The sequence below is a fragment of the Chroicocephalus ridibundus genome, chromosome 1 (genome assembly GCF_963924245.1).
Source record: "Chroicocephalus ridibundus chromosome 1, bChrRid1.1, whole genome shotgun sequence".
Classification (NCBI taxonomy): Eukaryota; Metazoa; Chordata; class Aves; order Charadriiformes; family Laridae; genus Chroicocephalus; species Chroicocephalus ridibundus.
In genome coordinates this window covers 200,041,260-200,060,128 of record NC_086284.1, presented here as the reverse complement: position 1 = coordinate 200,060,128, position 18,869 = coordinate 200,041,260, and the positions used below count along the sequence as shown (strand labels likewise).

Here is an 18,869-nt window from a genome sequence, read left to right as displayed (position 1 = left end):
TTCCAGACATTAAATTGGCAAAAAATTTTAGTAGGGCTGCCAGAATTCCTGTCTAAAACTTGAGTATCCCAAATACAAAGAAAGGCAGCATTTAGGGGTTTTTTTTTTTCTTCCCAAATTTCTCTCCTTAATTTGCCTAGTTTTATTAGCAGATGGTCAAAGATTCTCAGTGGCCTACCATCCATTAAAAAACAATAAAAAAACCCAAACCAATAAAACCAACCTGTCAAAACCAAGCAAAAACCCAAAAGTGCACTAGCAACACCCCCTTCCCCCCCAATAATTTTAGTAGAGTTCTAGTCAAACTTCACTTTCTCGGCCTCTTTGGTACTTATGGGCTGCTGTGCAGCCCCTGGTTTTATCCTGACAACTCAGCAGCGGAGCTCCTCTAGTCCCCGAGTCTCTATCCTGACAAATCCCTTTTAGGCCTTCACAATCTCCAATGCTTTGTTTGTTTGCATACACATCTTAAAATGTTCTACGTTTTGAAACTTCTTGGAAGGCAGGCAGCTGAAGTTTCTGGACATTGCTAAGTGTTTCAGTAACTAAATTTCACATCAGTTGTACAGGAAACAAACACTACGCATCTAAAGAAAAAAAAAACAAACAAAAAAGAATAGTTTTAACTCAAAGTATAAGGACTCTGGATCTGTCAGTAGATTTAGTCAAATTACTGCATTTTACTCATGAATATATATGTAAAGACTGTACTTCCTGTCTGTGTTAACCAGAGGAGTAATTATGCCAATTTGTTTAGTTATTTACTGAGAGGACCTAAGTTATGTTCTTAGAGGTGCATGTTTTACTTTCACTTCTTCCATTTTGAGAATCGTAACTGAATGCTGCACATATGAAGCCTGACTTTTAATTAAACTTGGCCTGTGCTCCAGAGAGCCAGATTTGTTAGAAATCAAGTACTGAAGAATTCAAAAAATAACCCGTATTCCATTTTACTGCGAATATAAACTCTATCTTTATTCATACCAAATAAAATTAAGTAGAAGTGGTCATCGCTACAGTATTAAATTGTGTCAAATGCAGCTGGGATTCATATACAGGTAACTTGCAGACACTTAAGTGCTGTTGAACATTTTGTAGGGACTGGGCAAAACCAAAGTCACCGCCCAACATTTACTAATAGATTTAATAAGGTATAATTATATTTGTTGTACACTGACAACGGCATGCGAAGTATATATTAAGAAATTATAAATTCCCCCGCCCCTAAAAAAACCCTGTGCTTTTTACTGTATTAAATACTCTAATTCAGTGATTCATGTTATAAATATTTGTTTACATCCGTTTCAGTGCCTTGAGAAAATCTGGAAAATCTTGCTGGAAGCAAGAAGAGTATTAATTAGGTTATATATTTAACTGAAATACTCTATTATTGCTATTTATCCAAGAAGTAATAGAAAACCAACATACCGCACTATAATAAGCAATATTTGCAATCCTGATTCTATGATAAGTTAAAGTGATTGCTTCAGGACAGTAGATTCTGAATATTAATTTCTAATTAAAATAGAAGGTACCAACACAGTAACTGTCAGATACTATTCTAAATTTATGAAAGCTTAAAGGTGATTGATAAAAGCAAGAACATAATGAAAATTTAATCTGAACCTAATCTAGTATTTTACACTGCTCAAAAGGTATTTTAAAACAGTCATTTTTTCCAGTTTATTTTACCTATACACAACTGATAAGAGTCAAATTTTTAAATGGTCAGGAAAATCTACCTTCTGTCTATCAGTCAGCTTTATTTTGCTCAGATGTAATAACTGAACCAACTAATTTCCTGATGAAAAGGATTCATCTTTGTAAGAAAAGAGTAAGAATACAATGGATATTTTGAAAAGTTCATTAACAGTTAATATTTGATCTGCCTGAACTCCAAGAATCATACATCAATCTCTGATCTGACCAAAATTTCCTAAGTAAAAACAATCTATCATCTTTTTGAAATTGCTAGGTACTATATAAACCAAAATCAACATACATCATGCACAGGAAATTTTTAAACACATCTCTCCACCATGTAGTTGTCAGTTTCCACATAGTGACTATGTGGAAAGTTGTGTTATATATGTAAGTGATAATGCCCTAGTAGAACACTACGAAATTAAAATTTAGGGTTATATTACACCATTGCTTCATATTTTTTAAACAAGGATTCACATATAAAGGGAGATCAGAGTATTAAAGTGAACTGCTTTCAGTCTGCTTTGAAGATTAAAATCATGTTGTACAATAATCTCCTATTTCTGAAAAAAGCTATTTCTGAAAAAGTATTTCAATAATTATTTTGTATATGAAAACCAACAACATATGGGACACCATACTTACAAAGTAGTGTGCCACGGGTTATGTATTTGTCTTTATTGAAACTAATTGGCAAGCACACTGACCTCAAATGTAATTCAAGAGAGCATAATAAAAGGCAGCCTATGAGAATAACCAAACATCAGACAAAGTAGGCACGGTTTTACTTAGCTGGGTAAAGATTTAGTCTTCTTCTGAACTTCTTCATATAAGAATACATATAAGTGACACGAAAGGGGGAAACACTGAGGAAACTAAGTAAGGTGAGGGACAAAACAACAAGGCATCCTTAAGTAACAGCAAACCCCCCCACATTGGTTATGGATAGTTAAGGAAGAAAAAAGATGTGATAGTGCAGCTCTCGACACTTAAAAATGTCAGTGCTTTGTATATTAAGCAAAGTCCTTTTTAATGAATTTTTTCTTATATCCACTAAAAATGAGGATATTTAACATTCATACCAAAGAAAACTGTGCAATAATAATTAATTTTCTACTATAGTTATTGCTCATGAAGTTGCTAACTCACGAGAATGCACGCAAGAAGACTAACACACACCTTTTCTATCATGGTATGTCTTTGGAGGGAAAGACTCATGGTCTGCTGAATTCTTTTGAATAAAAACATTTTCTACTAGCAGCATGAAATTAAGATTTTTTGCGAAAAATATCCAAGTAGAAAAAAGCCTCCAACATTACTGTCTACACCATCTCATTTACTTTTATCAGAACACAGACATCTGCATGAATCGACACCAGCTTGCACACGCAAAAGAAAAACAATTCAACTGGTTTTACATATTGGAAAGCATCTGAGGTTTGTGCTGGTTTCCTGCTGAATTGTAGCTCAAAACAGCTGCCAATCGCAGATTTCTTAAAATAGCGTAGAGACACAAATTTGAAAATAACATGAGGAATAACATCTCCAACGTGACAGCAAAATGTTTGGTTGCAAATGGAAAAAGAATCACAGAAGTAAGATCTGATAAACTGATACATGTGTATGAACCATCTATGTTTAAAAAATATGTACTATCAAAGAATAACTAGAACACCTTCAGGTGAATTTAATTTGGCTAAAACACTTCGATTCACATACACAGTCTCTTCTTGAGCAAGCAAATAAAAACTTTAATTATAAATGCCTCCTAAGTATTATTTCTAAAAAATTTAATTCTGTACATATCTTCATCAGCTTCAGGAACAAGCTACATAATTTTTATTTTAAATTAAATAAATAAAAAGAACAAATTCTTTTAACGTTTTGGATTTTGTCCCTGCTACTAGCCTACGTATTACATTAAAAAAACCCCACAAATTCTGAAATGGGAAGAGTACTACAATTAGAAGAAACTATCCATAATTGTTTGGGTTGATTTTTTTTTTTTATTTTGAAGATAAATCAAAAGCATATTTGCTCCACGTACACCTAACTCCACGTAGAGAAAAGGGAAAAAGTGACACATTTTAAATGTATGCAGAAATCTGGGGGTTTGGGAGGTTTTGTTGTGGGGTTTCTTTGTGGGTTTTTTGTGCTTTTTTTTGGTCAAGAATTAAGTGAATTTTCCTATATACTGAAAACGTTTTTTCCCCAAAGAAACAACTCACAATATTTAAGATAAAAATTTCAAGGAATTAGTACTAATTCCTGTTGTGATCTAACATAAAATGATTCATCGTGCACGTGATAAAATGCAATCTGTGTAAAGGTACATAATGAAATTATCTAGGTTAAAGACTGGTAAATCAGAATATTTGGAAACCAAAGCTTTTTATATTATTAACGAAGATTAACCCATTTCTGTCACACTACCTTCATATGATTCCTACTTCAGAACTAAAGTACCAGATCAAAACTACGTGCTCTTTCCAAGCTATTATGAAAAGGAATGGAAACTGGAGCTTTCCAAAAAGGTGAAATAAACAAAGAAGCAAAAATATAAACCAAAACACCCCCCTACACCCTGTACCAGATCTTATCATTTTTTCATGTTATTATTCCAGCATTAATCTTCCTCCTCACTTGATCATTCAAAAAAAAAACCCAAAACCAAACCCAAACCAAAAACCCCAAACAACCAAATGGAAAAAACCCAACACAAACAACCAAACAAAAAACCCCAAACAACCAACCCATCCTCCCCCCTAAAGAAAACCCCACAAACAGCTTTTGGAGCACATCTTCACAACAAATGTTCAAAGTAAATTCCTGTATTTTTCATTCAAAGACACAAAAACACACATGCTTTTTTCATACCTGCATATGAGTTTAACAACATGACAGAGAAACAGAGTATTTATTTCAGAGGTAATACAAAAGTCATAACAATGGCCATGGATAACATTAAGGAAATATATTTAAGTAATTTCCTTATGCTGCTGTTCTTCCTCAAAGAGGGTTTTATTCAAAATTCTGTAATAAATAGAACTACAGTTCACTAAGAAAAAGTGTAACTAATGTCTTCAACTGTACTGCACCAATGTATCAAGATCATTTTTTTAATGTTCTTTAGTGAAGCCTCTTAAAGAGCATAACCTTACACTTAGATTTAAATTTATTTATTTAAAGCACACTGTCTAAAGAAAAGAAACACAGGAAATGTCACTATACTTTGGGATTTTAAACACTTCCATAAAATACACGGGTACACAAAGCACCTCATACACAGTCATCAGTTTCAAAACATAATAATATGCTTAGAGTAATACTACAGCAAAATGAAGTCACACATGGAATATGCATTTTCCATGTTCCTCCTTATAAAAATTTTAGTTTTGGCACCCTATATGATGTTTCCATGTAATTTAACAGTGAATTTCCAAGAAAGCAGCTGATTCACTATTCCTATTGGTTGTAACAAAAGGAAAGAAAAAAAAAAAAACAGCTAAAAAAAATAATAAAACACCCACCCATGTAAACTTGAGGATTCCATTGCTAAATGGAAAACTGTGACCAACTAAAATGTGGTTCACTAATTCTAATTGCATAGGGCCAACACAAAAATGAATCAGTATTTTCTGAACTGTAACTACATCGGATTACTCAACTATGAGGAAAAACTGTTCAAGTGCTAAAATCTGAAAATTAACATGTACATCAAAAAATTAACAGGTATGTTAACTGTTGAGATGCATCCATTCAAATAAGTTTTGTAACATTTACCTGTATCCAAGCGCTTTACAGGGGACTCATCATCAACCTCAGAATCTCCACATGCACTCCTTGATCTTTTCCTTGGGTGCAGAAGTGTCTCCAACCTTGGAAGGACTACAGACAAAAAGGTTTTGGTCCCTAGCTGTGGAGAAGTTGGCTGGGTTTCAGTGTTCTTTGCAGACTTTTGGGGGCTTATACTTTTCGATTTGCAGAAGAGAATGGATGTACGTCTGTTTACATCAGTTGATGACTCAGCTACAGCAGAAACAGTCGACTCATTGAGATTACTGTCAAGTAAGTGTTCTGGAGTGTGTCCATTTATTTCTTTCTGAATGGAAGTGCTATATAATTCATTATCAAATTTTACTCTTTTGTAAAGCTTACTCTGCTCTGGATTGAGTTCTACTGGTTTGAGGGTTGGTGGTTCTGAATTAGTCTCCAAGTTTGAAGGAAGAGGTAATGCATCTGATGGTTCAAGTTTAGGGGGAGATTTATCTCCTGAAAAAATTATAAATAGAGTGTGATTTTTGAAAACTTGTAGTTATAAAGTCTATTATAAAACTCACTATAAATGTGCAGCCCACCAAATAAATTGTTGTTTGGAAACAAAGCATAACATTTTAAAAACAAACCTTGTCTAGCAACAATCTCTCCTAGTTAGTAGTTCCTACTTTTATACTGGGAAGGTAACACGGACAGAAAAGTAGGTGTTTATAGTTGGTGTTAACAATTTACACCTGGATAAATACTTTTTACTTCTCATGCAGTTATGTTAGTTTCATTAACTAAAAACTAAGAAACCTATTTTTTTTAACTAGAAAGCTGGGGTGGTGGATGATTATCTGTTAAATGCGATTACACTGCCATTCAAGTAAAATGTTTGATAAAGTACATTTTTATAAATTTCACCTTGTCAATATTGACCTTACCTGCCTAAGACAAATTTTATCAGATAAGCATTAATAAATAAATAAATAAGGTATTTGTAACCTGATTTGCTTGACTGAGCTAAAATGCTATTAAATTTACAGAAAGGCAAGAGTTGCAAAGCTGCTTTACAGTTGTGGCTACAAGTTTTATCTACCAAAAAGAAATAAAAAAAGTGGAGAAAAAAAAACCCCAACCACCCCCAAAGTCTTGCAGCTTAATTAGCCACTGGTTGGCAAATACACACTTGACAATGCAGACTTGATAGGAGAAATCAGAAAAACCACCCTCTACCATTATTTTTTTCTTCCTTCCCTTTTTTTTTTTTAAATAATAAATTAATTCCAGTTAATTCCAATAATTCCATGCTGGGAAGACAGAGATATAACTGTAAGCATATAAAACTAGTTTCATTTTTTCCTCCCCAATCGACTGGAAAGAAAATAAACATTATACTGTTGCAGCATTCCCAAATACAAGTAGAAGGAATTCCTAACCCATAATTATCAACTCAACAAGATGTTACAACCTTTTTTCTAGCTCCCAAAAGAATCTTAAAATATTAATTAATAAGGAGAACATACTTATTCTAAAGTAACTGTACAAGACCAACATAATATTTATGTTAGCAAAGGAGATTTTAAGATTTACTTTATTTTTCTATGTCACATCAAAAAAGGTGTAGAAACCCAAGGGTTTAAGCCCTGTATCTGCAGTGGATTAAATACTATCTCTATATTGTTTTGGTTTCAGCTCAGCAATGCTTACTTGGAAATCTATGACTTCTAAGCACAGAAAGATCTCTGCCCCATTGCTTAAGGTTTAATTGAACAACAGCATAGTTGATATTAAAAATATAATACTAAAATAAACTGTGACTATGCTCACATCCTTTGAAGACAAGTATTAGAATTTATAATAATAATATTTCAGGAGGAAATGAAATTTGCAGTCAGATAAGCACATTTAAAGTACTACCCATTAAAAAAGCCTGTAGTTTAGAAAGTCCAAGGTGACTGTTCTTTGTGAATAAATTCTGATTTTCTTACAATTAATTAGAAAATATTCACAAAAAAAGATTTAAGCACAGAAAAAAACACCTGAGAACTATATAGACACTAACATCTAAATCTCACGGGGTTTTTCCTGGTACTGTATTTTTCACATCATCCGAAACTGAAAGCAGAATTGCAAGGAGGTAATTCACAGCTGTACTAAAAGTCAGCTCCTGTAGAGATCCTGGGCAGAGGATTCTACTACTTTCATCATCATTCATTTTGGCAATTTGTTTTCTTTACTCTTTTAAGTACCTTCCATTTCAGAATTGAAACTTGAACTAATTACTCTTCACCAGATCAGAATTGTAACAATGCCTTCATTATGCTTTTTTAAAAAAGTGTACTGTAAATATAAGAAATCGGCTGTTGCTCACTTTTGGACTATTTTTTGCACAACAGCTGCAGTGAAAGGCTGTGTTATAAAAATGTTAAGCTACAAGTAAAAAAAGTTAGCGTATTCATTATCTGCCAGAAAGTACACTCCTAAAGAACTACGTTCACTAGCATCATCACTTGAATAAAATAAAAAAAAAATAATTAAAAAAAAATCTGAAATGTTTGAAGAACACTTAACAACCGCAGAACAAGATAAGCATGCTGATTCATGTACACTTGTTCTACTGCTGTCATTCCAATCTCAAGCAAGTTATACGTTTGAAAAGCATTCTCGCAGTCACACTAAGAATTAAACGCCAAGTTACTGTTTGAATGGCAGTTAAGGAAAGACATTTTACTGACTTCACCTCTCAAAAATTTTGATAGCATCAAGCTGCACCAGACACAAACTGTTTTATTTATTATCATGCTTCCACTTTCCCTTGAGCTCTTTCCTTGCCCCATTCAATGCAGTTATTCAAAATGAACCACGTCTCAACTCTCCTAAAGAAAAATAGGTTAGCTTTTTAAAGAAGAGCTGATCGTGAAAACTCAACAGAATTTTATTTTTTTTAAGAGGCTAGATATTCTGTGCGTCTTTTAAAAATGAGCAATAAAGACCTCAGTAATTTATTTAAAAGCTAAAAAAGTAAATACAATATTCAACTGAAATACAAAGTTAGGTCTTTATAGCATATTGCTCTCATTGAATTCAATGGGAATTAGCCAGGAGCAGATGCAGTTCTGAGACCAATGTTTTGAGGAGGAAGAGAAGCGCAAGAGGAAGGGCTGGTTAGATACGGCTGACTTCATTCTACAACATGAAGTTTGTTAAGTTTATCAATAATTAGCTTTATTAAAAAAAAAAAAAAAAAAGAAAAAAAAAAAACAACACTCCCCCCTCCCCAGAGTCTGGAGCAGAGAATTAAAAAAGCTACAAGAGGCAGTACAATGGCCAGAGTTTTCAGCACCATTGACCTAGGCTCACAGGACCCCTAATGCATATTTTGACATTTGAGTGGACTTCTGAAAGTACAAAGATGTTTTCCACTCAGGCATTTCCAATTCCTTTTCATATTAGATTGTTTGTACTTTCATTTCTTAAGACCAAAATTTTTAAAAGCCTTGCTACTATGAAAAGTAATGGAGGAAGATTTTGTTTAAATAGATCATTCTCATATACTTAAAGTATTTGTTGTGATTAAGTGGCTAGTGGTCCATGTAAAAATTAAATATAACATTAATTTATTATACACACTTTAATTCATATGATTAAAGCACCTGACTGAAGAGGTCCAGAACTGTACTGATTTAAACAAGGTTTAAAATCTTACCTTCTTCTTCTCCATCTTGTTCTAATGCTGCACCTTCTTCTTCAAAACTTCCAATACCTGATTCTATTTGAGGAGCTTGGTTGTGTTGCTGACTTAGTTTGTTGCGAATAATGCTGATTTCTTTCTTTAACAGCTTTGCCCTTTTGCTCCTTGACCCACTGGATTTCATTGCACAGGTGAGATCAAGTTTTTCTAGCAACTCTCTCAGCTGTTCTTCCAAGGACATATGCGCTCTGTTTGCAGGATTCAGTAACCTATCCACTGAAGTCAAAATATGTATAATTGAAAATGTTTTAGTGTTTCACAGAATATTAAGAACTCTAATACCAACAGGAAGGGGTGGTGAGGGGGTGGTGGAAATAATGATAATAATATTAAAAAAAAAATAATCACTTGCCAGAATTAAAAAATGTCATCAAAAATCTACTTAAGATTACAGTCTTAATAGCTTCACCATTACCAGTGAAGAAATGTTGAAACAAGTTCCTACTATATAATTACTGTTCTTCTTGATCAGCACTTTGCTCAAGAAAGCTAAGTAGTAGAGCAAAGAATTAAAAGGTCAGAAGGAAGACATAATTAATCCTTCCCACCCTAACAGATGACTTCCTCCTTGTCAAAGAGAAGGGCAAGATTATGGTTATAAGAAAAACATGTTAATTACTTTCCTTTACTGCCAAAACCTCAGAAAACTGATACGTATGTCAGAAGAAGACATTTTAATTTCCAGTATTACAAATGTGCTTGATTTTTTAATTCAGTAGGTGATTTAAGAATGTCCTTAATTTTAGGCACGCTGGTAGTCATTTTCCATGACTTATAACCACATACATTCTTGTGAAAGAAAGCACTCAATTTAAAAACCTTTTTCATGTATCTTGTTAAATTAGGCTCTGGCATTGTCAAAATCAAGATCTGGGTAACACTCCTTTCTCACAACAAATCTAGCAGTACAGAAATGCTTCAATCTTTCAAGAAATTTTTATTTAATGGGGGCGAGGGGGCGCGAATCTAGTCAGTAAACTGATCAGTAACAATTTTAGACATCTGTATGGAAAGTACATACTGTGTATAACGAAAAAAGTAACTTTAAAAAATAATCCAAAAAACCATCTTACCATCTTCCCAAGAGAAAGGCTGGGGTGACTCAAGTTTAGGCCGTTCAGGTAAGTGCATTCCAGTTTCATTATTATAACCGATTCCTTCAGCATCTCGCCTAGCTTGCCTGAGAACTACACCTCCTTGATCTCTTAACCGCACTGCAGCTCTATAGAATATTGTATCTTTTGCATTGTATTTCATACAGTTATCTATTATAAGATTGAAGTCTTCTTCAAACTCACTGAGGTTTTTATAGCCTTGAGCATCTAACCGTTTTCGCATGGTTGAGAAATCCATAGGATGTTTAATATGATCCAAATAGTCTGGAACCTTTGAATAAATATTTAAAACACAAATGGGTACAATTATCTTATTACAGACGAAGTAACACTAGCTATTAAGTGACCCACATCTTTTTAACATTTTTTGTAACACCTCAAATCAGTAACTTCAAAATGTAGCTTAGACTGGCACATATTAATATTGCAAACATTTGCACACCAACGGAAGTGCACATATTACAAGATTCTGCATCTTAGGTAACAAGCTAGAGCTCTATTAACAGATGCTGAAACCACACGTTTTTAGAATTCTGTGTTTTTATGGGCATACTATACATGTATTTATGTATACGCATATTTATAAATGTATGTACACATCTGTATACATATGTGCAATATAAACATGTATGTAGTATCTGCACGTGGGTATATATGCAGTTCATATAGACATTTCTACATGTTATTTATAAACATGTATAAATGTGTTCTCTATGTACGTATGCAGACACACACAAACACATACACTCTAAGTCTACCTAGTTTCACAGTTAATGAAAAGGAATTTCGCCTCCAAGTAAGAACAAAAGTATCCGCATTTCATTTTTTAGGACATCTTTTCAGTTTTCCTTATCCAACAATCTTATCACAAAAGATCAATATGTGCCCATGTTATTCCGTACAAGTTATTTCCCCAAAATTATTTTGGTATACAAGCATAAACAAACTTTCATAGCAGTAAGTTAACTAGCAAATTATCAGAATAGAGATTAAAAGGTAACACTGCTCCCAACTGTGCATGCAACGATTTTTTTCTTGTACTTAAGTGCCATCAAGCCACATCTAAACATACGGAAATACAGCTTAAAACATACCTCTTTAAGGTTCACTGGCTGAGCAAATATACGAGCAGAATCCTTTTCCTGCAGCTGATCCAGAACCGATCGCAGAAGTACAGTGAACGGAGTAAGTTGAAGTTCCATAGCAACCTGCTCGATCTTGACCTAAAGAAGCAATAATTATCCAACTGAGCATTTTTCACTGAAATACCGTTTAAAGTAAGTTGTTTTGCAGCAATAGTAAAGTACGTTAGATATGAAACAATATAAATATACTGTAAGTAAATGAGTTTAACGCTACTTTCAATATCATCAGTTGGCATTTGTCGACATATTTTCATTCCTTCATTGTAGCCTCAACTTCAACTCCAGCTTCTCAGAATGCAAATTTGTATTTTATCTATAAATGAATTTTGTTCCATTTTGTAACTGTATTCCTTTGCTCTGGAAAGATGCTGCATAAGTACAGCTTCATATTTTGCCAACAATGTGAAAACAAGAACAAGAATTTAAAGATAACCTGTTTAAAATTAAAATTCAGTTGTAGTGCCATGTTCGAAGTGCAAAAAGAGAATCTAATGAACGTTTACAGGCTACATAAAACCAAACACAGTAAGTTTAAAGACAATCTTCTATGTAAATTCCAAGAAAATAATTTAAAATATCCAGAATCAACATCATCTTCAAATACTTGATCACCCTTCAAAATTTTCATTATTTTTCACAATATTACAACTCCTCTATAGTTTTATTTTCAGGCCGTTTAAAGAATTGTCAACATTGAAACTTTCTTGTTATGGCAAAAATAAATTATTAACGACACATTAACAGTGTGTGTGTATACATATAAACACATAAACAAAGTATACATACACCCCAACACACACATAAAACACGTGTATAAATAATAATACATACTACATGTGTATAGCATTTGATATTTGAATGTAAGGAATGATGCATGGAACTCCAGAAAGCACTCAAGAATTACAAACTATATTTGCTTGCAATGAATGTTCACAGCTTGTAAAAAGTAACAATGGAATGTATTTTTATAAATAAGGACAATTAAAGACTCCTAAGTGCAAATGTTTTGCTTTCACGTTTTTTATACAAAAAATGTTAACTTTCTGCATTATCGCTTCCTCAAATCTTCCAGCAATGTTAACTATAGAATGTTGTAGACTTTGATGCAGCTTTTTTTTTGTGTGCGTGCCAGAAGAATAAAAGTGCTCCTCAATATAGGCACATGTATTGGGAAAACCTGAAGACATCAAATTTCCTACAGATCTTCAGAAACCGAGAAGGGACTGAGAGCAGCCCTGCCGAGAGGACTTGGGGGTACTGGTGGATGAAAAGCTGAACATGAGCCAACAATGTGTGCATGCAGCCCAAAAGGCCAACCGTGTCCTCGGCTGCATCAAAAGACACGTGGCCAGCAGGTCGAGGGAGGTGATTCTGCCCCTCTACTCTGCTCTTGTGAGACCCCACCTGGAGTACTGCGTCCAGCTCTGGAGCCCTCAGCACAAGGACATGGACCTGTTGGAGCGGGTCCAGAGGAGGGCCACAAAAATCATCATAGGGCTGGAGCACCTCTTCTATGAGGACAGGCTGAGAGAGCTGGGGTTGTTCAGCCTGGAGAAGAGAAGGCTCCAGGGAGGCCTTATTGCAGCCTTTCAGTACTTAAAAAGGGGCTTATAAGAAAGATGGGACAAACTAAAAACTTACAGGGCCTGTTGCAACAGGACAAAGGGTGATAGTTTTGAATGAAAAGACAGTAGATTTAGACTAGACCTAGGGGAAGAAATTGTTTACGAGGGTGGTGAAACACTGGAACAGGTTGCCTCTGCTCTGAGCAACCTGGTCTAGTTGAAGATGTCAGTGTTTATTGCAGGGGGAGTTGGACTAGACAATGTTTAAAGGTCCCTTCCAACTCAAACTATTCTATTATTCTATGATAATTTTATGTATTTGGAACAGTTTGTGTGAGTGCACACCTACACGTTTGTTTCTTGATCCTACATGAGTATTAAAAAAAACCAACACTGGAGACTATTGCAATAACTATGTGTGAGAACACTTAAACTACCTTTCCTTCAGAAAAGTTTCACCGGATTGAAAGGTACTCCATTTACCTGTTCTCTTTTTAATTTTTCACGCTTACGTATAAGTTCAATCAACAAACGCGCTCTTTCAAGATCATGGCGCAGCCTTTGCCAGTACTTCAACTTTTCTTTTAAGGCTTGCATTTCTTCATCATCTTCTCTCTAACAAAAGAATCAAAAGGTCTTCATGAAATAAAAAACACTAACCTCTTTTTATAAGATAGTTTTATGCAATTATAGAGCGTATTCACAGGAAAGGAGAAACTACTGTCTTATAGTTACAGCACTTGGTCATAAGCTTCATACTACAACAAAAGAAACCCTCTGTCAGGGTATCTTCTTGATTTTCTCAACCGTCTAGCTGGAAACAAAAATCTATAAACTGGAAAGCAATCCTGAAGGTTATTTACATCAGAAAAGACAATATAGCAAACAGCAACCTAGCAGTATAACAAGCTGCAAAATAAGATTTGTTATTTTCACATTGAGATCCAAACCAGGTAAACATCATTAGCTTCTTCAGAAACTCACGCCTAGTAGAAACAAATTCTTGTTTCTTTCCTTCCAAATTCAGTCCACCTTCCCTGCACCCAGCAGAATTAGGACACACTTGTAACAGAACAAAATCATTATGACTTCTGAGGACAGGAAATGACAAGCAGTTTATTAAATAGTAACTTCAAGTGGTGCTGTGAACGGGTAATGCAGTAATACAACCTTTCAGTGAATGCATGAAAGAATTTAACTCATACATTTTTAGGAAGAAGTCGTGTTTAAAGTTAAAAATTACTTGCATTACTTTGATTTATACACAGAGAAAGTAGATCCTTTCTTGTTTGTGTTTACTATTTTTCATAAGAGGAAATAGTATATTGGAATACTACCTGTTATATTCAAATAGTATTGGTAATTCACCAGAAACAAGGCCATTAAAAAGTAAAAGTCCTAATATTACTACCAAATACACAAAGAAACATCTGCTTTGGAAAATTATTACATTTAAAATCAATATTTTATAAAATAATCTCAGAAAGAGATCCAAAACTTTGTATCCTTGCCCATAACTAGCACAATGCAATATACACTTGGTAAGTAATCGTTGTGTTGGGTCTGGGTTTTTTTTTTTTTTTTTAAACTAAAACAAACAATAAATTTTGTAAGTTATAAAAAAATAGAAGACAGGGGAATAAAGAAAACTGGGTCAGCAGAGGAACGATAACCAAACATTACAAATTGTTACACTCAAAGCAAAATCCTCTTTAACAAAATGACAATTTAGAAATATCATAGTTCCTCTAATGCAAGTTTATGCAATTTTTCAGACAGAAGGTTCCAAAAATAGAATTGTAAAAACTAGCATTTTAAAAAAAATACCTAACAGATTTGCAAATGCTATGATTCTATGATCTGCATCATATTTTACTGCTTTACACACTTTGTAAAAGTAAAGGCAAATGCCTGTGGAAGCTATGAAGTTAGTTTTATTCAAATCTCTGACTTCACTGCAGTTGAAAATCCTTAACTACCAACTATCTCTGTATTACAGTATAGCAATCTGGAAACAACAGTTCGTTCCTCTTTTCAAAAAAAAACAAAACAAAACAAAAACTCACACAAAAAAGAACAAAAAATTATAGCTAGGAACTTCTAGTTCCCTTTCCTAATGGCTACAAATACTGGTATTTATCATTTCTATTAAGGAGTTAAGCCTTGACTTAGACACATAATTTACTATTGAGGGTCAGAATAGTTCAAAGTAAATTTTGACAAATATTGCTATGCACATTTTCAATTCCTTGAAATTCTCAGAGCGTCACTGCCACTAATTGCTGTTCTACAACCCTTTATCTCTGAGTACAGATCCATGTATGGGAAAGCAACATAACTGTTAACTGATGCAGCTATATGATTTTTCCATAGTTTTACTATTTTTCAGAACCAAAATTAAGTTGTGGCTATTGCTAAAAGTGGAAGGCTTGCCATCCCTTTGCTGGCAGCCATTCAGAGTCTGCTCTTTTGCTCTACGTAATTGCATAGTTCATGAAGCTGGGGAACTGATCCCACTGAAAGCTACATCAACAAAACCATACTAGTTTTAGGGTCGGTCAGGAAACCTATATAGCAGAAAAAAAAAGTTACTTCATTACACCAGATCTTCGGGTAACTCATTGCAGACTTAAGTATTTGGCTAAAACTAGAGATAGAATTGCACTTTTTTAAAAAAAAGATTATTCTTTTAGTCGAATCAGTTGTTTGACCAACTTCACTCCATAAAATAGCTAGGTAGGCGTACATCTGCAGATGTGACTCAAAGTACCAGGAGCACCTTGTTTGCTTTTTTCTGTGCGCACGCATACACTCCCTTTTGAACGTCACTCCAGCTTGGGGATTAATAACAAGCCTCCAATTTTTTGACACTTATGTTAAGTAACATTGTCAGAAATGGTTATAATAGCAAAGATAAACCTCCTTTACCCTAACCTACTTATCACCTGACATACAACATATACTTTAATTAGATTAGAAGATCCAGGCAAACTGGAAAGAGCATGATGCACTGGTTTCCAGTATCTAACTAGTAAAAACTTGGATAAAGAGAGTTCCTTTCAAATTTTTTAGTTTTCAGAAGTTTTCCTTCTGACAAGGAAAGTTTATATAAAGTTCCTGGTAAAGAGTTGTTACTCCAAATCTTTCTTTTTATAACAAAACCAAGAAGCTTCTTCTGGCTGACGACCCAAGAAAAATTATGAAAGAAACTGTGAATATTTTCTGATGGGTTTAGCTCTTACTGAACACCAAATACTGCCTAGAAAAGCTAAAACTGACACATTTATTAATACTGAGGGAAGCGGAAGAAACTTTTAAGTCTACACACAGAACATGCATCAACGGAGACCTGGTCTTCACCTCCAGCTCCCACCAGGAGTACGTTACCAGTCTCTTCACACTAGCAGGAATACTGTTAGTGCGCCCAGCAGATCCCTCCTTATCCTGGGTGTGAATACATGGGGACAGCCTCACTCCCTACAGGGACTGTAACTCAATATAAGCCAAACAAAAACAGAATTACAATGATTAAATTGATCTTGATCAATACAATTAATTTTATTAAGAACCTCTGCTGGCACTTGTGTGCCAATCAGTCAAAACCATTCCGTGGTTGCAACTTGTGTTCTTACTGAAATCTTCAGTGCAGGTATTGATCTCAGCCACCAGCACTTTCTACTTTGTTTCTCCAAATAGCGGTTTTAAATCAACCTCACTCACTACAGCAGGAACAAGCCACTACACTTAAATTTCATGCCTACTTATTGAAGCATTATTGAAATACAGAGAAAAACTAAAGTAATGGGGATGTAAATTTATTAGAGTATTTCCAATACCTTTCCTGAATTTCTAGATGGAGACACAAATGACAGTATAAACCATTCTTTCGGAGGACTCCTTGTTCCTGAGAAGGTGAGGCAATGTGTAAGTCACAGAATCATAAAATGGTTTGGGTTAGAAGGGACCTTAAAGATCATCTAGTTCCAACCCCCCTGCCATGGGCAGGGACACCTCCCACTAGACGAGGTTCCTCAAAGCCCCATCCAGCCTGGTCAAGACTTCCAGGGATGGAACATGGGAAGTCAACATCTTCTTGCCCGGTTTAGAAGTGTTAGCTGATGTAACATCACCTTCAAAAGTGTATCATAACTGAGCTCTGAAACACATTCATTAGGAAGCAATTCTAAATCACAGGATGCTTCCCCGCCCCCACCTCTCCAGATTTGTTCTAGTAAACAAACATTAGAGATGGATCAAAACCACCTTCCACCAGGCATCCTGAAACCATTTTCAGGGTTTTGGTTCCCCATCTTAACATTTGTTTTCTGTTTCAGTAATAATAATACAAATCTCCTCTGAATCTGTATTATATCAGCATTTATATCGCTTTGATTAACTGAAAACCTATTTAAGTTTCTTGGTGTTCTGACCTCTCAGATAAAATAAGTTAAGAAGAATTTTCCCACCTAGACTGAAATAAACAAAACAATCATCTGTACCTCAAAATTTTGAGGTGCTCCGACAACAGCTATGCCACAGCTGCTTATTAAAGTCTTCATGATGGTTTGGCTTATACTTGGAGTAATGAAGATGACTAATGCAGTTCTGACTACTTTAATATGTATTATCCATATATACTGAGGAAGCTATGGAGAAAACGTCATACAGAGGACACTTGCTACTCACTGGAAAGCACTACATACACATTTTATATCAACAGTGTCTTTTAATACTCAGCTTTGCTTGAAACTTGCTTTTTCTTTTCAAATGACAAAGTTAATTTCAATTATAAGTTTTTACGAATAAAGTCTCAGAAGTGCCTCAATTTTTAATAAACCAATATAAATGCTTCCAATAAATTTAGGAAATATTTTTATTTTCTTACTTAAGAAGAGTGAACAGTTCTGAGAAGAGAAGAGAAGAGAAGAGAAGAGAAGAGAAGAGAAGAGAAGAGAAGAGAAGAGAAGAGAAGAGAAGAGAAGAGAAGAGAAGAGAAACAGGGTTCGTATAGGAGTGCAAATAGGCAAAGGGTTTTTCAACAGCTCCTATCTAAGGCTCATTTTATTATAAACAAACAACAATTACAAGAATCGTTTTATTTTCGTAGTTACTATTTAAGTATTTAGAAATGCTGCAGTCTCATCATGCCATCTCAATACGAAAAGGACCAACTACCACCTAGCAACTCAAACACGGGAGAAGCACAGGAGAGTCCAGCTGAACATCAGGAAACACTTTTTTGTTACTGTGAGAGTGACTGAGCACTGGCACACGCTGCCCAGGGAAGTTGTGGAGTCTCCATCCTTGGAGATACTCAAAAGCTGTCTGGACATGGTCCTGTGCTACCTGCTCTAAGTGGCCCTGCTTAAGCAATGGGGTTGGGCCAGATACCTCCAGAGGTCCCTTCCAACCTCAACTGTTCTGGGAATTATTAATTGGGTTTTTTAATGAAAAGCTAAGGAAAGAAACACAGACAAAAAGGACAGATCAAAAAATTAGGAAGCACTGCTGACCATGGTATTTTTATGACTACATCAATTAATGACTTAATCAGCAAGTAGCAACACAATTCAAACAAAAATAGTAATTAAGCTTTAAAAGGGGAAAAAAATCTCATTTTAATAGAAGTAAATGACTATAAAATGCATTCTTGAGGTCTAGAAGTTATTTTACAGGAACAATTCCACTGGAAGTCAAACACCTGGAAAGGAAAGAACACAGCCAACTACACTTTCAGTTCAATTGAAAAAGCCAACTGGGATGCAGAAAGAATTTCCACATAATGATGCTTCACAGCATTTCACGGTCTACACACATGGATCCATAT

The 18,869-nt window shown here is 34.7% G+C and overlaps 1 protein-coding gene across 10 annotated transcripts in view; it reads right to left on the bottom strand.

Annotated features, from left to right (window-relative positions):
* BRD1 (bromodomain containing 1) overlaps positions 1–18,869 on the bottom strand; it is a 75,763-nt gene that overhangs the window by 24,539 nt on the left and 32,355 nt on the right. For 9 of the 10 annotated variants that reach the window (XM_063323356.1, XM_063323362.1, XM_063323361.1 and 6 more), the window contains 5 exons: positions 13,526–13,657; positions 11,427–11,555; positions 10,291–10,603; positions 9,173–9,433; positions 5,488–5,976 (listed from right to left, as the gene is read on the bottom strand). In XM_063323356.1, the coding sequence (XP_063179426.1) occupies positions 5,488–5,976; positions 9,173–9,433; positions 10,291–10,603; positions 11,427–11,555; positions 13,526–13,657 (1,324 nt within the window). The remainder of the gene's footprint in view (positions 1–5,487; positions 5,977–9,172; positions 9,434–10,290; positions 10,604–11,426; positions 11,556–13,525; positions 13,658–18,869) is intronic. The other variant, XM_063323363.1, reaches the window with a different exon arrangement.